The sequence below is a fragment of the Bos indicus x Bos taurus genome, chromosome 2 (genome assembly GCF_003369695.1).
Source record: "Bos indicus x Bos taurus breed Angus x Brahman F1 hybrid chromosome 2, Bos_hybrid_MaternalHap_v2.0, whole genome shotgun sequence".
In the NCBI taxonomy this organism is placed as follows: domain Eukaryota; kingdom Metazoa; phylum Chordata; class Mammalia; order Artiodactyla; family Bovidae; genus Bos; species Bos indicus x Bos taurus.
Window position 1 is genome coordinate 99,518,349 of NC_040077.1, and position 22,864 is coordinate 99,541,212.

Below are 22,864 nucleotides of genomic sequence, written 5' to 3' on the forward strand. Positions count from 1 at the left end.
GACCATTATCTTCACACTATAGTGATAACCCAGCTTCTTCCACCCTGAGTAAAATTTGAAAGGTCTTATAATATCTGTGGTTTGAGACTTTATAATTATGGCTGGGGCCATTAATCTTGTAGTCTCCCTTTTTTATTATATCTAAAGATTGAGAATGAGTGTTTGTTACAGACTGCTAGCCTGTAGCAGTCAGTTGGAGAGATGAGACATCACAGAGACAGATAACGAAGAAAAATGGGTAACATATTGGAAAAGATTAGGTAGATCCACGGCACTACATTAAATAGACTCTTTTAGGCATAATAGCCAGAAGTATCATCTTATGTTTCTACCATTTTTTCACCTGCCAAAGGGACTTAGCTGTTTTTATACATATATATTTTTTTTCTCCCCCAAGCCCTCGTACTTAAAATCAAAACAACCACGTTAACAAATAGGCACATTTCTAAAATGCCACTGTAAGCCTAAGGAATGAAAATGTGATTTTAAAATTGATGATTGTTATAAGAAAGTGACCCCAAAAGCTTTATAGTAAGTAATAAGCCTAAAATGTCTTGGTGTAAAATGTTCTCATTAATTTGCCTTTGAAGTTCACACACACAAACTACCTCTCAAGATTAATGGATTTATAATATACTTTTTTTTATAATATACTTTTTAAATAGGACTCCATCAATGAGATATTTCAATGGAGTTTCTTGCTGATGAACTAATAGGTAGATCTGAAAACTGAGTTATTATTTATAGAAAAAATTAATGATCTGTAAACTATTGCATATATAGCTATTGATTTCATTTGAGAAGTCCTTATCAGCTAGCATATCAAAGAGTTAGTCATGGTTTAGATATAGCACCATTTTAATCATGTAGCAGACCTTGTTCTACGCTATTCATTTCTCATGACAACCTTAGAAGGAAAATACTACAGATGAGGAAGCTGAGGCCTGAGAAGATTATTAACTTGCCAAACATTATACATTAAGTAATAGGCCTTAGACAGGCCTGAGATTGGAGCCCAGAAATATAGGTTCCATATTACACACTCTTAACTGATATAATCAAGTAATTAGTTTATATTAACAGATGCAAGAATAGAATAATCATGTAGGACAAAGGACGACAGAACACAGAAAACAGATGAAAACATACCTAGGAATACAAACTTTAACTTTGTCACAATAAGACCTGGTTTTGTTAGGATCAGAGCAAGTACTGAGAAAGTTCAACAGATTTGAGGAGGTCAAGATATTAGTACACAAGGGTGTTTAATGAGATCATTCAGTTCAGTTCAGTTCAGTCACTCAGTCGTGTCCAACTCTTCGCGACCCCATGAATCGCAGCACGCCAGGCCTCCCTGTCCATCATCAACTCCCGGAGTTCACCCAGACCCACGTCCATCGAGTCAGTGATGCCATCCAGCCATCTCATCCTCTGTCGTCCCCTTCTCCTCTTGCCCCCAATCCCTCCCAGCATCAGAGTCTTTTCCAATGAGTCAACTCGTCGCATGAGGTGGCCAAAGTCCTGGAATTTCAGCTTCAGCATCATTCCCTCCAAAGAAATCCCAGGGCTGATCCAATGGACTGGTTGGATCTCCTTGCAGTCCAAGGGACTCTCAAGAGTCTTCTCCAACACCACAGTTCAAAAGCATCAATTCTTCGGTGCTCAGCCTTCTTCACAGTCCAACTCTCACATCCATACATGACTACTGGAAAAACCATAGCTTTGACTAGACGAACCTTTGTTGGCAAAGTAATGTCTCTGCTTTTGAATATGCTATCTAGGTTGGTCATAACTTTCCTTCCAAGGAATAAGCGTCTTTTAATTTCATGGCTGCAGTCACTATCTGCAGTGATTTTGGAGCCCAGAAAAATAAAGTCTGACACTGTTTCCACTGTTTCCGCATCTATTTCCCATGAAGTGATGGGACTGGATGCCATGATCTTTGTTTTCTGAATGTTGAGCTTTAAGGCAACTTTTTCACTCTCCTCTTTCACTTTCATCAAGAGGCTTTTTAGTTCCTCTTCACTTTCTGCCATAAGGGTGGTGTCATTTGCATATCTGAGGTTATTGATAGTTCTCCTGGCAATCTTGATTCCAGCTTGTGTTTCTTCCAGTCCAGCGTTTCTCATGATGTACTCTGCATATAAGTTAAATAAGCAGGGTGACAATATACAGCCTTGACGTACTCCTTTTCCTATTTGGAAACAGTCTCTTGTTCCATGTCCAGTACTAACTGTTGCTTCCTGACCTGCATACAGATTTCTCAAGAGGCAAGTCAGGTGGTCTGGTATTTCCATCTCTTTCAGAATTTTCCAGTTTATTGTGATCCACATAGTCAAAGGCTTTGGCATAGTCAATAAAGCAGAAATAGATGTTTTTCTGGAACTCTCTTGCTTTTCCCATGATCCAGCAGATGTTGGCAATTGGATCTCTGGTTCCTCTGCCTTTTCTAAAACCAGCTTGAACATCAGGAAGTTCACAGTTCACGTATTGCTGAAGCCTGGCCTGGAGAATTTTGAGCATTACTTTACTAGCATGTGAGATGAGTGCAATTGTGCGGTAGTTTGAGCATTCTTTGGCATTGCCTTTCTTTGGGATTGGAATGAAAACTGACCTTTTCCAGTCCTGTGGCCACTGCTGAGTTCTCCAAATTTGCTGGCATATTACAAATACTTATTCAAAGTCAGTTAGGGAATGACTTGCATGGAGTTAAGAGATGATTTGGAGTCACTTGCTAAAATCTTTGGACTTCCCTTGTGCTCAGATGGTAAAGAATTTGCATGCAATGCTATGCCAGGGACCTGGGTTCGATCCCTGGGTTGGGAAGACCCTCTGGAGGATGGCATGGCAACCCACTCCAGTATTCTTTCCTGGAGAATCCTCATGGATAGAGGAGCCTGGAAGGCCACATACAGTCCATGGGGTCGCAAGGAGTTGGACACCACTGAGCGACTAAACACACAGCACACAGCTAAAATCTTGGAGGTACCTGAGAAATGAACAGGTAGCATTGCTCAGTTGGTAAAGAGTCTGCCTGCAATGCAGGAGACCTGAGTTTGATTCCTGGATCAGGAAGATCCCCTGGAGGAGGAAATGACAACCCACTCTAGTATTCTTTCCTGGAGAATCCCATGGACAGAGGAGCTTTGCAGGTTACAGCCCATGGGGTCACAAGAGCCGGACATGACTTAGTGACTAAACCACCACCACCATTCCATGAGTAAGGTAAAGGGTCCTACTGGTGGATGTCAAGAACATTAAAAACGTGTCCTTGTAGAATCATGGAAGGACCTAGAGTCTATCATATAGAGTGATGTAAGTCAGAAAGAGAAAAACAAATATTGTGTATTAGTGCATACATGTGGAATCTAGAAAAATGGCATAAATGACCTTATTTTCAAAACAGAAATAGAAAATGTATGGACATGAAGTAGGGAAAAGAAGGGTGGGATGAATTGGGAGACTAGGATTAACATATATATCAACTATTGACCTTATGTATGAAACAGATAATTAATGAGAACCTGATACTTAAGCCACCTGAAGCAAAGAGCTGACTCACTGGAAAAGATACTGATGTTGGGAGAGATTGGAGGCAAAAGGAAAAGGGAGTAGCAAAGGATGAGATGGTTAGATAGCAACACCAACTTGATGGACATGAATTTGAGCAAACTTCAGGAGATCGTGGAGGAAAGGGGAGTCTGGCGTGCTGCATTCCATGGGCTCACAAAAAGCCAGATGTGGCTTAGCAACTGAACAACAACAAATGTGAACCTACATAGTTCAGGGAACTCTGCTCAGTGCTCTGTGGTGACCTAAATGGGAAGGAAATCCAAAAAAGAGTATATTTATACATATAGCAGATCCACTTTGTTGTACAATATAAACTAACACTGTAAAGCAACTGTGTGTGTACGTGTGTGTTAGTTGCTCAGTCATGTCCAACTTTCTGTGACCCTAAGGACTATAGCCAACCAGGCTCCTCTGTCCATGGATTCTCCAGGCAAGAATATTAGAGTGGGTTGCAATTCGCTTCTCAAGAAAGCAACTATACTCCAATAAAAATTAATTTAAAAATAATGCCCTTCCCCATTCCACTTTCTATCCCCACAGAATTATAGGCATATTTACTTATAAATGGCAGTGGGAAGCTAAAAGAAGGCTGATCACAGTCCCCAGATTTAGGATAGGATGTAAAAATACTGCTAGTGGTAAAGATTATGCCGGCCAGTGCAGGAGACATTAGAGACACGGGTTTGATCCCTGGGTGGGGAAGATCCCCTGAAGGGGGGCATTGAAACTCACTCCAGTATTCTTGCCTGGAGAATCCCATGGACAGAAGAGCCTGGTGGGTTACAGTCCATAGTGTTGCAGAGTTGGACACAGCTGAAATGACTTAGCATGCATGTACGAATTATACTCTTGTTCTAAATTGTTACTACTAATGAAATAATATTTTTTTTCTCCCTCAGGTAAAATGTCTGAATCTGCTGTGTGGATTAATAGGAATAATTTATCATTTCATAAGAATGCTACAAAACTGCATGATATTAATTTATTTTTCTCTACCGATTCAAAGAGGAAGATCTCTGTCAATCATACAACCATAAAGATCTCTGTCAATCATACAAACATAAAGATCTCTGGCAATCATATAGCCACAAGGAACCACAGATGTGTATTTATTCCATTAAAAATACACAGCACATTTTTTTCAATAAAATATTTGATATTTAAAATTATATAACTCAAATTTAGAAATGAAGTGTTGATTATCCAACATTTTATTGCTCTTAAAAGCTTTTAGTTTTATCATTGTATTTTTTTCTGGTAAAGCAAATATCTCCATTCTGGAAAACACACTTTGGCAAATTATAACTAGTAATAATTATTAGTAAAATAACTAGTAACTTGGACATATAGGTAGCTCTTATGATGTTGTGTTCTACTCCTGGGTATAGAATTTGAACTGATTGCACAGAGAATATATTTTTTAAAGCTACCTAGACAAAAATCTTAGTTTAATAAAGTGTGAGAAGCTAGGAGAATAAAAGAAGATGCTCAGGACATCTAATTTTGAGATGACTTTCTTTTGTACATTTTTTAATCAAGGTTTTTTTTTATTCCTTTTATATATTTCTCTTACTTATACTTAAAGGAGAAGTTTAAGAGAAATGTCACTGCATAATTTCCTTTCCATTTTCTCTTCCCTGCTTAGAAAGAGCACCTACAATTGCCAAAAGAATCACCTCTAAATAGAACATAATTTGTTCTTGCCAGGCAGCAAAGAATTAAGTAAAAGTTGCATAGGGCTGCCTGCAACAATCTAGGCTTGAAAGATTGCTAAATGGGTTAGCAGCTTGATCTCCTTATTCATCTTTCCCCAGTTCACTGTAGGGATGTCAGCTCCCCTGCCCCAACCCTTCACTTTAACTAGCAGACTCTCTCCTACCTCTGCTCTGAACTTTAAAATAAAAGTGGCATAGTAGGGGGAATCAACAGGAGAGGGAAGACATGTCTAAAACTTCTTTTTTTTTTTTTAATGGTATGAAAGGGGTAACCTGAATATGTCATTTTCAGTTACTTATAAACATCTTCCTTTAATTTCCTAGCTTTCTCTAAGTGATGAGAAATTAGAGAACAAAAGGAAAATGTAAGTTCTTTAAATTCCACTCAATTTTGCAATTGAGTTTCATGAAAACAATAATCAATTCATTAGTAAACAGGAAAAAACATGTGAATGGTAAGGAAATCTATAAATTATGGCTGTAGAACAGAATACAGACACATACATAATTACTCTTAACCCATTATAGCGTAACAAATTGAAGAAAAATAGTGAAAGTGAAAGTCGCTCAGTCATGTCCAGCTCTTTGCGACACCATAGTCCTGAATATTCATTGGAAGGATTGATGCTGAACCTGAAACTCCAATACTTTGGCCATCTAATGCGAACAGCTGATTCATTTGAAAAGACCCCGACGTTGGGAAAGATTGAAGGCTGAAGGCAGGAGGAGAAGAGGACAACAGAGGATGATATGGTTGGATGGCATCACTGACTTAATGGGCATGAGTCTGAGTAAACTCCGGGAGCTGGTGATGGACAGGGAGGCCCGGCGTGGGGCAGTTCATGGGGTCGCAAAGAGTCGGACACGACTGAGCGACCGTAGTGAACTGAACTGAGACTATATAGTCCTTGAAATTCTCCAGGCCAGAGTACTGGAGTGGGTAGCTCAGATGGTAAATGCAGGAGACCTACAATGCAGGAGACCTGGGCTCAATCCCTGGGTTGGGAAGATCCTCTGGAGAAGGAAATGGCAACCCACTCCAGTACTCTTGCCTGGAAAATCCCATGGACCAAGGAGCATGGTAACTTATAGTCCATGGGGTCCTAAAGAGTCGGACACGACTGAATGACTTCACTTTCACTTTCTCCAGGGGAATCTTCCTACCCCAGGGATTGAACCCAGGGCTCCTACAGTGCAGGCACATTCTTTACTAGTTGAGCCACAAGGGAAGCCCATAGAGAAAAATAGTAGAGAGTAATACTGAATGGATTCAGTACAATTTTTATTCAATTCTATCTAGTTGTTTCAAACACCAGTATATAAACAGGGTTTATTTATTTTTTTTAACTCAGCTATGGAATGCTCTGTAATCTCTTTCACACTAACCAAGTACTTGTTATTTGAATTCATACAGTATCTTATGTTATCCAGATACGTCTCTTAAAATTTGTGAAAATTTAAGTCAATTTTTATCCAACTGGCATTTCAATCCCTACACCTAATTCTTTCAGACTTAGAGTTATTTGCAAATCTACACAAAGCAGGATGAATCAAAGCTTTACATAGAGGGACATTTTTTGAAATTATTGAAGAAATGGAATAAAAAATGTGGAAAATCACCAGAGTTCTCTTACTGATAGTCACTTTACATGAATGTTTCCAAATTTATATTTTAAACATTTTTACTGGAGAAAAATATGCATAACATAAAATTTACCATCTTAACTCCTTTTAAGTATACAGGTCCGGGGAATTAAATACATTCATATTGTTGGACAACAATCATCACAATCTATCCCTTACGTATAAGTCATGTTATAACTCTGAAATAAAAAATCATTCCTAATCTCTTGCACTCCTAGCTCCTGCAACCACCACTATATTTTCTGTCTTTATGATTTTTGACTACCCTAAGTATTGCATATAGTAAGATCTTATGGTATGTTTTTTATGACTGGCATATTTCACTTAGCATAAATTCCTCAAAGTTCATCCAGCTTATAGCATATGTCAGAATTTTCTGCCTTTTTAAAGCAGTATGTGTATGTATGTATATACCTCTTTTTGCTTATCCACTTATCCATCTATAAGACAATTAGGAAAAATTTATTTTTTTATTATATCACTTTGATTGGATTTTTGTGATTGTTACCCAGTTCAAGCAAAGCCTGTAGCTCTTATTACCTTTTTTTCCCCAATAAAAAAGACATCATTCATTGCTAAGGATCTCTGATTCCAAAAGTTCTCCATTTTGAAAACATGCTAGGAGATACTACTTCAAAGAAAAGCTGATTAGTCTGATTGCATGGCCTTTCTCCATTCTGTCTGAACAGTGTGAAAGCCTTTTTCATAGTATCTTTTAGTTAACTGATGATTTTTTCAATAAAAATTTCCATAGTGAAAAATTTTCTTAAAATTTAAAATAATTTCAAACAGTAAAATCTTGATAGCTGTCCTCAACTGGACAATTTGAACCCCAGAGACCTGCCATTTTATAAAAGTTTGATCTCTTCAACCATTCACCTGAAGACCGTGAGCACTCACTGCTAAAATCACTCTCAGCAACCCCAAATGGAGCTCTTAATATCTACCTTACAGACTTTCTATAAGAATTATAAATACAGTTCTTTAATTGTATGTGATATATCAAGTCCAAAAGGTCACAGGCCCTTAAAGCATTGCTATAGTTATTAATGAAATTAGTGAAAGAAGTTTCACGTGATGACAGTTTCATATTTGTTAAGAGGAGGCTCATGAAATATTTGGTAGCCACTCACTTGTAGAAAGTCTATGCACTGTATGTCAGTTTTGAATCAGCATACAGTATGAAACAAGATCTTTATAATAAGCTTTACTAATCATTTTACTAGCATCGAAATCCTACAGTAGATCAGTGCTACTTACCCCTAACCTTGTTATAAATTAGATTACTTTGAAAATAGGTAGCTTCTCATCCTTAAACCAAACTTACTCAGTAAGAATCCCTGGGTGTAGATTCTGACAAATGTCCAAGTTTGGAAACCATTAATCTACTTATCAATGGGCATAAGAAAACCTTGCCTTTTGTTAACAGTAGACTATGATACACAACATCTCTGCTATTTCCTTCCGACAATCTATGGTCATGAAGATCTATTTGAGGGTAGAAAATCGAACATTTTAACAGCTAGAGCAATATGTTTGTGGGGTGCAGAGGAGTTAATCTTTGAGGCAGAAACTCAGTTTACTCTGAAAGGTGAACAAGGCTCACTCTGTAAGCAAGGCTTTTAGTGAAACAGAGGTAACTTCTATCTGTTATTCTTGAGAAAATCTTGGGTGTAAGAAGTTAACATGAATGCAGAAGCTAAGTATACTGTTTAATAATTTAAATGAAAAATGTTAGCAGAATATGACCCTGAAGGTATTTTCCTCCATAAGTTCTGAGTTAAACTGTCCTGTCTCTAAAGAGGTTATTCTTTCTTGAGGTGTATGTGTGTGTTTTTTCACCATTTGCCCCAGAGGAGGCTAAGGGCCATGATTAGCTCATACCATGTATGATGTGTGGGCTTAATTTTCTCTTTGCATCCTTACAGAGAGAAATGATAAGCACTGTACTGGGTTTAGCCTCGCATTACCTCCACAGCTACTGATGTTCACACATGGTAGTAGTGTACTTGGCTTACAATCAAATTTTCTAGAATTGTGAGAGTTGGTTGTTAAGTACAGCCATTTCTAAACATAAAATGATATAAATGTACAATTACATTTTATTAAAACAAAGGCAATATATACTTAAAATGTATGATTTCCTGATTAGTTCATGTCTATTGAATCTGTATGCTGGAAATACTCCCTAAATGCTGCTAAGTGGGCATCTCTTCCAAAATCTACATTGGTTGCTAAAAAGGGATAACATTAGGAATATTTACACTATGAAAATTGCAAACTCTACAAATCAGTGACATGTTTTACTCCTTATTTTGTGAAGAGAGGTTGTTAAACATTTTTTAGAACATTTCTGACATGGTATAATTTTAGACTGAACAAATGATGCTTTGGGAAATGTACTATTTAAAATATTATTTAAACTTTTCTAAGGACATTACAATATATTATTTTCTAAGGAAGCCAGTTATATACATTAAATGCGTAGAGTGGGCATTTTCTTATGCAATGAATTAATATTGCTACAAATACAGAAACAAAATGAAATAACCATTTTCCTGGAGAGAAGGGGCAACAAATCTAGGAGACAATAAAGGTATCCACCCTAAAGGTGTGGAAATGGTTAGAAGGTCCCAGTAAGTCAGGGGCATCCTTACCTGTAACTCCAGAGCGGAACACAAAAGCCAAATATGGGTCTTTCTGCCCCTCAATAAGCACTATTATTATTAGAAAAATCATGTTCATCACTAATCTCATTTATTCTTTGAGGAAATTTGGAGCGTGGTGGGTACCCCCACTTAAGAGCTGTTGAGAGAGTGCTCAAGCACAGCCATGAGGTTTACTGGAGTCATCTGTAGCAGAGGGTGGGGTTGGCAATAAGAGAATATGGCCAGAATGGAAAGACTATGGAATTTGTTCCAGATTTTAGGTGATTTACATGTAAAAGGAAAGTGAAAACTAATGTATACTCATAAAATATTGTGACCAAATGTGTGTATATGTAAGTATATGTATTTATACACACATTTGTTTCCTTTATACGTATATTCTTGTCATTGTTTAAATCTCTGTCATGACTTTTTTGAGACCCCACAGACTATAGCCCACCAGGCTACTCTGTCCATGGAAATTCCCAGGCAAGAATACTGGAGTGGGTTGCCCTTTCCTTCTCCAGGTGATCTTCCCAACCCAGGGATTGAACCTGGGTCTCCTGCATTGCAGGCAGATTCTTTAGCACTGAGCCACTGGGGAGGTCTCATATATATTATATGTAAATGTGCATATATTGGAGAAGGCAATGGCACCCCACTCCAGTACTCTTGCCTGGAAAATCCCATGGACAGAGGAGCCTGGTAGGCTGCAGTCCATGGGGTCGCTAGGAGTCAGACACGACTGAGCGACTTCACTTTCACTTTTCACTTTCATGCATTGGAGAAGGAAATGGCAACCCACTCCAGTGTTCTTGCCTGGAGAATCCCAGGGACGGGGGAGCCTGGTGGGCTGCCATCTATGGGGTCGCACAGAGTCAGACATGACTGAAGCAACTTAGCAGCAGCAGCACATATATATATATGATTCGCAATAAAATAAAATATCACATGGAAATGCATGATAAATATGAGAACTGAACTGAGCTAAGAAAGTTCTATTGTGGGAGAATTGTTTCTGTTCTGCCACCTGGGGTGTAGTACCCCTGAGGAATATTCTATTATTTTCTAGAAAGCAAAGATCATATTTAATTAGCTTTATATACATATATTATTTGATAAAAGCTCAATTGAAAGAAAAGTGTTGCACATGATGAAAATAAAAATCTGTCACGAACATTTTACTCAAAAAGTGAAGCAATGCAATCTTATCCCAGAAAACCGAGCTAGCAAGGATGCTATGCTTGCACTTGTAATGTTCTTACATAAAGGTTTATGCTAGAGTGAATTTCAATCAACCTCTTCTTATAAAGACCTTCTCAGATAAGGGTCAGGTTCAAGTCCTTACTCTCTCAATAACAGCATTAAAAGATGGCATAACTTCCACTTGCTGTTATTTTTTTAAAAATACATTCCAAGATTATGTTGCTTGCTCATATTTTGTTTAGAAAAATTGCATCTGAATTTAATGTGACCTTTAGTTCTTTTGTTTTGTCAGATGAGATTCATGAAGAATTTATTTTATATACCATTTCAGGGAATTGTCTTTTCAGTTCATGCAGGTTAATTTATGCTTTCTAATTTTTTTTCATATTTTTCTAATTAAAACTTTTATCTTAAAACTCAAAAAAGCTTCAGTTCAGTTCAGTTCAGTCGCTCAGTCGTGTCCAACTCTTTGCGACCCCATGAATCACAGCACGCCAGGCCTCCCTGTCCATCACCAACTCCCGGAGTTCACTCAGACTCATGTCCATCGAGTCGGTGATACCATCCAGCTATCTCATCCTCTGTCGTCCCCTTCTCCTCCTGCCCCAAATCCCTCCCAGCATCAGAGTCTTTTCCAATGAGTCAACTCTTCGCATGAGGTGGCCAAAGTATTGGAGTTTCAGCTTTAGCATCATTCCTTCCAAAGAACACCCAGGGCTGATGTCCTTTAGAATGGACTGGTTGGATCTCCTTGCAGTCCAAGGGACTCTCAAGAGTCTTCTCCAACACCACAGTTCAAAAGCATCAATTCTCTGGTGTTCAGCTTTCTTCACAGTCCAACTCTCACATCCATACATGACCACTGGAAAAACCATAGTCTTGACTAGATGGACCTTTGGTAGCAAAGTGATGTCTCTGCATTTCAATATGCTATCTAGGTTGGTCATACCTTTCCTTCCAATGGGTGTCTTTTAATTTCATGGCTGCAGTCATCATCTGCAGTGATTTTGGAGCCCCCCAAAATAAAGTCTGCCACTGTTTCCATTGTTTCCCCATCTATTTCCCATGAAGTGATGGGACCAGATACCATGATCTTAGTTTTCTGAATGTTGAGCTTTAAGCCAACTTTTTCACTCTCCTCTTCATTTTCATCAAGAGGCTTTTTAGTTCCTCTTCACTTTCTGCCATAAGGGTGGTGTCATCTGCATATCTGAGGTTATTGATATTTCTCCTGGCAGTCTTGACTCCAGCTTGTGCCTCTTCCAGCCCAGCGTTTCTCATGATGTACGCACTGGTACATCCACCATAAGTTGTCATAAGTTGATTCTATATATGTATTTATGTAAAAGTGGGTATATGTGTATATAATACACAAAAAGTGAAGCTGCACTGAAATTTATCCTGGATAAATTTTGTCTTTTCCTTTACTATGAAATTCTAAACTTTGAAAAGTTCGTGTATTTTATGTAACTATTTTAATATTGAAGGAGTAACAACAGTTGATATACTAAGAAAATCAGGTTTGACTATATTTTGATATTTGATTATTTTCTAGTTCATCAAAGTTATCTATGTAGGACACTATGCAATAGTTAGGAGCAGGCAATTATTAATATATGCAATAGTCATTAAAAGATAAATATAGTTTTAAGTTTTACTAATGATTTTAATGTAGGCAGAACATCTGGTTTAAACAAATGATTCATTCTCAGATTATGTTTGTGAATTTAATGTCTTTAATGAATTTGCCAATTCCCTCACACTCCCACTTCTGTCATTAGCTAGTATTTGGTTTTAGAAGGCAATTGAGAATGAAAGGTGCATCTGGTGTAAGCTAAAGAGAGAGAAAGACTAAGATCTGTAGCATGTGAGCACTGTTCCTTTCAGCGTCTCTGTGAGATAAAGCTATGAAATATTATCCTCTGTTTGCTAAAACATATGAAACAGAAATATAATAAAATGCCAAGTAGTTAATATATAATGAAAATATCACTGTTACATATTATAAAATATAATTCTGTCCAATGGCCAAGTCATATGAAAAAAACAAATCAAAATCAGAAGATACTTTACCTCCCTGTTGGCTCAGACAGTAAAGAATCTGCTTGAGTGGAAGCCCAGCTCAAGTGTTATTACTACCTTAATAAAGCCTGTCTGAAAATCTAAAAAAAAAAAAAAAAAAAAGAATCTGCTTACAATGTGGGAGACCTGGGTTTGATCTCTGGGTCAGGAAGATCCCTTCTAGAAGGGGATTGCTACCCACTCCAGCATTCCTGGCTGGAGAATTCCATGGGCAGAGGAGCCTGGCAGGCTAGAGTAGCAAAGTAGAGTACCTGGCAGGGTAGCAAAGAGTCAGACATGACCGAGCAACTAACACTTTCTTTCACTTTTTTCTTTATTCTTTTAACATAAGAAATCACTCAAATTTTGACACAAATTAATTGTTTCTTCCTCATAATAAACCCTTCCTCACAATAACCTATAATAATCCTAGGAAGTTGATAATATAAGCTCCTAGACAAGAACCTATGTGTGATATTTCAAGCATGGCCACAAATAGCTACAAAATCTTTACCTGGCTAACCTCACAGAGGACAGCAGCCCTCCTCATAGCAAAGATGGTGCACATCAGTGTGTTGAAGTCTCTACAGGGAGTGCAGTCAAGGAGAACTCACAGCTCCCTGACCAGCCATTAGCATATTGATGGTCCATCTGGAGGCCTCTATATCAAACACCTTCCTTGGGTGCCTTTGCTGAAATGTTTTTAGAGGGGTGGGGGTACTATAAGACACTTTTTCTCCATTCTGTTTTCTGGTGAAAAATGACCCAATGGACCTCACACTTCCTCCAGTGTAGCTTCTTGCTTATACTATTGCCATAAACGATTAAAAGCATGAGTATTATCTTCTTATTGGTCCTTTATTTTAACTGACCACCATGAAGTCTTGCAGCTCAGCTCAGTTCTTGACACTCTCCTATAGTTGTGGAAATTGAGATGCTAAAAGCATACGTGACTTGCCCAAGGTCACATACCTATTAATATTAAGATGCAAGTTAGATTTCAAACTAACTACTTAGATTTCAAACAAACCTGTTTGGCTACTGAATCCATTCTCTTAACTATACATCTTCTTAGAACATACTGTCATCTATTTTTTCATATTTAGGTTCTGATTTACTGGCATTTGCTTAATTTTTAGTGAGTGACTAATTTCCAGCATTTTGACATTATTGAGTGTCATTATAGAGTTCCAAATAAGTGAAACATCATTCACCATATGGTTTTTCCACTGTAAAGGATAGTTTATTTAATATGCCCTATTGATGTAGCTATTCAGTAATGTTAGAATATTATCAGTCTTGCTAGGGATCTGTATGAGAAAGAAGACTCTCATTTCTTCTTTATTCTGCTAAAGTTTAGATTGAGATTTCTGAAGTATTTTGAAAAATACCATTTGGTTATAATTATTCTGAAATAACATATTTTTAAATAAGTAATATTAAATTTCAAACACTTCAAACTTAAACTTCAGACACTTCAAACCTTTTCCTCAATGTTTCAGTTATAGCCAAAACATTATGTCAATAAATGGCCTGGTTGCTCTTGAAAATATTGTACTTTTCTGCTTTAAGAATTAGTATTGTATTCATACCCAAAAGCATAATTAAGAAGTATCTTGAAAAATATAATTAAGTAATCAAATATTATTAAATTATTTGTCAAAAATATGTGATTTGTACATATTTACAATTATTACACAAATTAGTGTCTCTAAACACTAAAGGAAACATAGATATTTTATCTTACAATTGTTATAAATATAATAACACATACAAATAGAACATAAATATAATTAATAGAAATAGTATAACTTATAATTTTATAAATTAAATTAAGGATACAGATGCATATTGGCTTACTTACCTGAAAAATACCTGAAATGTATAAGCTACCTGTCTGTTGATTATGATTTATTTTTCAGATCTATTTTCTTTAATATAAATGATGGATGGAATAAAATATAATTTGAATCCATCTGTTTTTCCTGTTTATGACCTGATCTATTTCATTTATTTATTTATTCAGTACATATCTGTTATCCATCTATCATATGCTAGAACAGAGGAAAGAATGATGAACTGGGCATTCTATACAAGGACTTTTTATTTTAGAGTGAGGCAGCATGCCAGGTTTCAGCACTGGTCGTTACAGGGTTATACAGAAAACGTTACCCAATCTAGACAGTAAAGAGAATACTTCCTAGAAGAGAGAACAACTGACAAGTGTCTGAATGTATGAACAAAATTTTGTCTGGCAAACAGATAAGGAAGAGCAATACAGACAAAAGAATTGAAAGAATTCACTCCATAAAGGGGGAAAATAAGTAGGAATCTGCTGAAAAGTCCAAGCCTTTGAATTTGTTCAGATTTGACCCTACATAACACTTGCAGTGATGGTTTTTAGACAAGGTCATGGTTAGATTTCCATTAAATTGAGCCCTTGTGGGCATTTTGTCCAGTGGAGTTGTCAGGACTAAAGGCAAGCAGAGTACCTAAATACAGCAGCTCTTAGCCAAGGATCCTTGGACCCCCCAAAAGGTCTGTGGATAGAATTTAGGAGGTTCTCGAACTTCATGGGGGAAATGTTACAGATGTTTGGGGTCTTACATTTAGATCTTTAATTCATGTTGATATATAGTGTAAGATAAAAATTTAACTTCAATTTTGTGCTTGTGGCTATCTGGTTTTGTCAACATATTTGCTAAAGAGACTTTCCTTTTTAAAATAATATTTATGCCAATCACCACTTCAAACCACACTGAATATTAATTCCACCGTTAGAATACTTTATGTAATATAATAAAAAAACATATTACTATATCATAGATTTAAATTATGCTGACTCGTGTGTTTCAACATAATTTTTTTCATTGTAATCCTTTATAAATTTACTAATTTTATGCATATTGACATACATTATAAAATATTTATTTTGTGCCTATTCATTTAAGTATTATCAGAAAGTGACTATAGATTTCATCAGACTGCTACAGGGTCATGGACTCAAAAAAATATTAAGAATTTGGAGATTGCTCCAATAACTCAGGCAATAGATGAAATCCTGAACTAGAGCAATGGTAACTTAAAAGTATGTATAATAAACAAACACGCAAATTCAGTATCAATTTAGTGATTAAATAAATGCCAAGAGCCAAAGATAAGGTGAAATCAATGATGCCTACTAAATTCTTAACTTGGGTGATTTGATTGGTTGGTGGTGTGTAGTTCTGGGACTCAATGTGGAAGTTAAATTTAACACCACAAGAACTGCCAATAATCAACCATGGCGAGAAGATAAATGAAGTGACTGACTCAGGATAAAGCCATAGTAAGTTCAGTTCAGTTTAGTTCAGTCTCTCAGCGTGTCCGACTCTTTGCGACCGCATTTACTACAGCATGCCAGGCCTCCCTGTCCATCACCAACTCCAAGAGTTCACTCAAACTCATGTCCATACCGTCGGTGACGCCATCCAAGTATCTCATCCTCTGTTGTCCCCTTCTCCTCCCACCTTGACTCTTTCCCAGCATCAGGGTCTTTTCCAATGAGTCAGTTCTTCACATCAGTGGCCAAAGTACTGGGGCTTCGGCTTCAGCATCAGTCCTTCCAATGAATATTCAGGATTGATTTTCTCCAGGATTGACTGGTTGGATTTCCTTGCAGTCCAAAGGACTCTCAAGAGTCTTATCCAACACCACAGTTCAAAAGCATCAGTTCTTTGGTGCTCAACTTTCTTTATAGTCCAACTCTTTTATCTATATATGACTACTGGAAAAACCATAGCTTTGACTAGACTGACATTTTTTGGTTAGGTAATGTCTCTGCTTTTTAATATGTTGTCTAGGTTAGTCATAGCTTTTCTTCCAAGGCAAATGTGTCTTTTAATTTCATGGCTGCAGTCACCATCTGCAGTGATTTTGGAGCCTAAAAAAATAAGGTCTGTCACTGCTTCCATTGTTTCCCCATCTATTTGCCATGAAGTGATGGGACCAGATGCCATAACCGTAGTTTTCTGAATATTGAGTTTTAAGTCAAATTTTTCATTCTCCTCTTTCACTTTCATAAAGAGGCTTTTTAGTTCTTCTTCATTTTCTGTCATAAGAGTGGTGTCATCTGCTTATTTGAGGTATTTGATATTTCCCCCGGGAGTCTTGATTCCAGCTTGTGCTTCTTCCAGCCCAGCATTTCACATGATATACTCTGCATATAAGTTAAATAAACAGGGTGACAACATATAGCATTGACATACTCCTTTCCCCATTTGGAACCAGTCTGTTGTTCCATGTCCAGTTCTAACTGTTGCTTCTTGACCTGCATAATAAATTTCTCAGGAGGCAGGTCAGGTGGTCTAGTATTCCAATCTCTAAGAATTTTTCAGTTTGTTGTGATACACAGCGTCAAAGGCTTTGGTGTCGTCAATAAAACATAAATAGATGTTTTTCTGGAACTCTCTTCCTTTTTGATGATCCAGTGGATGTTGGCAATTTGATCTCTGGTTCCTCTGCCTTTTCTATAACCAGCTTGAACATCTAGAAGTTCACGGTTTACGTATAGTTGAAGCCTGGCTTGGAGAATTTTGAGGATTACTTTGCCAGCATGTGAGATGAGTGCAATTGTGCAGTAGTTTGAACACTCTTTGGCATTGCCTTTCTTTGAGATTGGAATGAAAACTGACCTTTTCCAGTCCTGTGGCCACTGCTGAGTTTTCCAAATTTGCTGGCATACTGAGTGTGGCATTTTCACAGCACCATCTTTTAGGATTTGAAATAGCTCAACTGGAAATCCACCACTTCCACTAACTTTGTTCATAGTGACCCTTCCTTAGGCCCACTTGACTTAGACCAGCTATTGATTACTATCAGCTGTGGTATCGTGCACTATGTATACTGGATTAGCAAATAGAATATTAAGTAAAAAAATAGTGTCATTAAGCTGCTGCTCCTAAGTCACTTCAGTCGTGTCTGACTCTGTGCGACTGCACAGATGGCAGCCCACCAGGCTCCCCTGTCCCTGGGATTCTTCAGGCAAGAACACTGGAGAGGGTTGCCATTTCCTTCTCCAATGCATGAAAGTGAAAAGTGAAAGTGAAGTCGTTTAGTCGTGTCCGACTCTTAGAGACCCCATGGACTGCAGGCCACCAGGCTCCTCCGTCCATGGGATTTTCCAGGCAAGAGTACTGGAGTGGGGTGCCATTGCCTTTCCGATGCCATTAAGCAATTTGTGGTTAATCTGTAAAGAATCATTGTTGTGAATCTACTCTGTATTCACAGTTTTTGTACCAGCAATTATTTGCACTCAAAAGCAAACACAGCTAATGTTGCTTGGTTATAGGCACCAATATTCAAATTTTCCCTCAAAAGAATAACAAAAAGAGATGCTGTCTGTGAAAGTGCTGAAAAATCCTTCAGACCTCAGTGCTCTACATCCTGTAAGGCTGGTGATGACAATACCTTTTCCTTCTGTCTTGGGCTTCATCCTTGTCTGATCTTACTCATGCATTAGAGGCCAGTACCTAATAAACTGAAATTCAGTAGGCCTTTCCTCTTATCCAAACATTATGATTTTTCCCTTTCATATAAATCATACTATAATGTGGGCAGACTGAAAACTGAAGCCATTTCTGAAGCACATCATTTGCTTTGTTAGTAGGAACAGATTCAATTTTTCATTCACATATAATTTTACAATGTATGTAAGTTGAACACTGTTGAACAAAGATAATATCTTATATAAATTTCTGCTCAAAGGTGACAAGCAAATTACATTACTTTAGTTTTTTTCTAAAAATTTTAGCCGTTTATTAGAAACACAGCTGTCAGTTTAGATCAAATATATTCGTATTTCCCTGTTATATTATTAGGACCATCAATAAATTTAATTGTCCCTTACAGTTTGATTTCCTACAAAAGTGTTATAACACAATTAGTACTATTGCAAATAATTATTGAACTGTGTGAAAATACTTATGATTTCATATGAGATACATATAATAATAGATGAGAAATACAAAACTCAAGTTAACACTTGATAAAGATTCTGCTCTCATACAAATGTCAGTAATAATAAATGTGGGGACAATATAGTCTGCTTTATGAAAGTGAAACAGAATCCAGGCAGAATAATTTCCAAAGGTTTTAATGATAGCTCAAATATTACTTGCTTGTCATTTAATCATATTAAATACTCTGAATCTAATAAATTATCTGTGATAGACACACTAAACACTTTAAGAATGGGAAATCAGTTGGTTTATTAGGCTAATGACTAAAATCATAATGTAATGAAATTCTTCTGCATGAAATTTATATTTCTCCACTCTTTTTATAGTGTTTAGAATTGTGGGTAAATGCAGGTTTTGTGGGTAAATGAAGGCTTAGAGATTCTAAAATGTTCACTGGTTTCTACTGTTAACTAAAAATTACAATAAATAGGAAAGTGCATTTTGTCCTATTACCATTTTCTCAGTGATATAACAGTCACAAAGAGTTGAAGCAGAAGCTATACACCAGCCTTAAGTTTATAGACAAAAGGCCACAGGCTTAGACCTTAGAAATATGGTAACATGATTTAGATTGAGCAAAAGGGATCCAGTTAAGAAAATGAGAATTTGTAAAGGAGGAGTATGAGTCTAAAAAGAGCTGAAAAGTAAAAAGCTTGTTCTGTTATATAGAATGGGATGCAGTCAAAATTCAAATATTAGTTAGGACATGATAAACATAAGCCATTTTTGTGAAAACAATAGGTAGAAGAATCTTTTGAGACATTAAAAAGGATAATGCTACTCACATCCTGAGCTACCATTTGTTGACACCAGGGTCAGGTTGAAAGGCCATGGATTCCGAACAATATCTTGCCAATGAATAGTGTCTGTATAACAAAGAAATTTGTTCTGGTCTACATAGACGCCGCCGTTTAGGATTTCTGTATTAAAACAAACAAACATAGATTTGTTGTCAACCTTTTTGATGACGAAAGGTAGTCAATCAAAATAATTTACTCTTAAGCTATCCTCAGGGTTAAATTACAGTTACTTTGTTAATAGTCCAGATTTCTTATAAAATACCTTTTTCCTGACTCATATAGATTACAGAAATTTGAAAACATTGAACAATACAAAGAAAAATAACAACTCATAATTCAAACACTCAGAGAGAAACACTCTTCAATGTTTGGAACAGATTCTATCAGTCTCTTTTCTGTTTTATTTCCTCTGAAATTGGAATAATATTGCATATATATTTCATAACCTGATAATTTTGTTAATACTAAATGGTTAATAGTCAAAAGTAATTAAATATTATTCTGTGTTATTTCTAAGGAGAATATGATACGCCAGGGTGTAACTTAAACAGTATTTATTTAACCAATCACCCCTTGGTCATTTAACTTGTTTATCTCTGATTAGCTCTTTAAATTTTTTTTTCCTATAAATAACATTCACAGATTGTAAATATTTTTAAGGCTTTCTGCAAATTGCCAAGTTTCCCTTAAAATATTGTTTCAGTCAATGTGACATTGACTGGAGTCAGTTAGGTAAGTAATTAGCAAAAAATGGAAGGTAAATTTAATGCTTCAATCACAAAAGTATTCTTTATTCATCTCAAATTCAGTCAAGAGAACTGCCAATTATTCTTTAAGAACAACACAAAGCAAGATATCATAGATATTGTCTGGTTCATTGCAACAGGGCAAGACTGTGATACAATGCACCAAAACCAATTTTTACTTGATTCTTATTTTACGACACTGGCCTTAATCAGCTAACTTGTTCCCTCTGAACAGTGGCTGATTATATACATAGATTCTTGTACAGATAGCTTTACATTATCCAGACAAAAAGGTAGAAAATACGATTTTCCTTCTGAAAATACTATTCTTATCATTTTGAGAAATTGATTAGAAATACATATAGCATCTTCCTACTCAATATATATTACATTTTTCTTCCTAACACAAAAACAAGAGAAATCATATAACAGTCCATAAAGCAGTCAGATACAAAAAACAAAATTCAATTAACAGTGATTTATATAGATAAGCGTTGATTGTGTTTTTTCACATGATAAGAAACTTATCAGAGGCAGTTGTGGATATTAGTTTAGCTATTCTGCAGTACCCACAACCTACTATGTATGTTGGCTTTATTCATTCCAAGCATAAGATGACTGCTGTATCTAAAGATGTTTGAATTCAAGGCAAGATGAAAACAAAAGAATGAACAGGTGGCTTTTGATTTGAAAAGGGATGTTTCCCCAAGGATTAGTCTGCATATTATTGGCCAGACCAATACCCTAGGCTGAATGAGAAATTCTTAAGGTGGACATATTGTTATGCGAACAAAACCCAAAATGTGCAGGAGTGTTAGCAAGGAAGGTGAGGGATGGGATATCAGGACATCAACCAAATCTGTCTCTTGTGCTGGCCTTAAGAAAATCATCTCTCCTATGCAGTGTGTGCTTAGTCTCTCAGCTGGGTTGGACCCTTTGTGAACCGGTGACCAGGGTCCCCTGTCCATGGGATTTTTCAAGCAAGAATACTGGAGTGGCTTGCCATTTCCTTCTCCAGGGGATGTTCCTGACCTAGGGATCGAACACTTGTCTCTTGTGTCTCCTGCATTACAGGTGGATACTTTATCCCCTGAGCCATCAGGGAAGCCCTCTCCTGTGCCGTATTCCAAGCTAAACCTTTAAAGAAAGTGAAGACTGTGTGAGTGAAATGAAAGTCACTTAGTTGTGTCTGACTCTTTGTGACCCCATGGACTATATAGTCCATGGAATTCTCCAGGGCAGAATACTGGAGTGGGTAGCCTTTCCCTTCTCCAGGGGATTTTCCCACCCAGGTCTCTCACATTGCAAGTGGATTTTTTAGCAGCTGAGCCACAGGGAAGCCCAAGAATACTGAAGAGGGTAGCCTATCCTTTCTCCAGGGGATCTTCCTGACCCAGGAATTGAACCGGGGTCTCCTGTATTGCAGGTGGATTCTTTGCCAACTGAGCTATGAGGGAAGCCAAGAGTCCCCTTACACCAAAAAGCGGCATAAAAGAATGAGAGGAACATGTAACACCATAAAAAAAGTACTTGTGGAAGTAAGATTGGAGGTCACATATAAAGTGCCTTACTATATTGCATGTATAAAATCCTCCAGATTAATTTTGACATTGTAGGACTTTCCACATTTAAAATCAATCCCATTTCCATTGTTAATTGTATCACTGACTATTGGATCCATTTTCTCAAATGGGAGGGGGGAAAAAAGAAACAAAGAAGTTAGATCATCTTTCTACTTCTACAACCCAGTTCATTATTTTTCATGACTTAACCATACAATCTTCATCAGAGCAAGAAGGGAGATGTAAGAGGTAAGAAAGATTGTGAAAATGGATTTCTGCATTAATGTTTGGCATTAAGTTTCTATCTAAGAAATGTGAGGATCTCATACTAATAGCTTTCTCATGAGACATTAGGTGATGCTCTTCTGCTCTAGGAATAATTCTTCATTAGGTGACAAAGAAAGGAGATTTTGACTGCTATCCAGGAAACAAAGGTTATTTTTCAGTCTAGATTTAGAAAAGCTCTGCTTTAAAAAAATGTGAATAGAAAATGTAATAGCTCAAACATTGTAGAAAGAGTGTATTTTTCAGGAGTCACATTTTAATTTAAATAGTTCATACTGAAGGAACACAGCATCCATCTACAACTTCCTATCTAAAAATATTCAAAAGAATTAGATTATATTATGCTCAATAATAATCGCATCAAATCCCTTTCTTCAACAAAATTAATCTCCTACCAATGTCAACGTTTATTTCTTAGAAATACTCTGTTCAAGAGCTTGGCTTATACATGGAAAAGGATTTAAAAAAGAGGCAATAAAAATTCAAGTATAATCTTACATGTTCAAATTTTAAACTGAGACTATAATCATGATCAATCTGGATGATATTTTTATCATTCTGAATTCAAAACTCAGCATCTGCTAGCAATTCTGGTCATCAGGATTTATAACATTTTAGTACTTAA

The 22,864-nt window shown here is 36.7% G+C and overlaps 1 protein-coding gene across 6 annotated transcripts in view; it reads right to left on the reverse strand.

Moving 5' to 3' along the window:
• ERBB4 (erb-b2 receptor tyrosine kinase 4) overlaps nucleotides 1-22,864 on the reverse strand; it is a 1,287,830-nt gene that overhangs the window by 388,593 nt on the left and 876,373 nt on the right. For all 6 annotated transcript variants that reach the window (XM_027566608.1, XM_027566583.1, XM_027566617.1 and 3 more), the window contains exon 4: nucleotides 19,632-19,766. In XM_027566608.1, coding sequence (XP_027422409.1) covers nucleotides 19,632-19,766 — 135 coding nt within the window. The remainder of the gene's footprint in view (nucleotides 1-19,631; nucleotides 19,767-22,864) is intronic.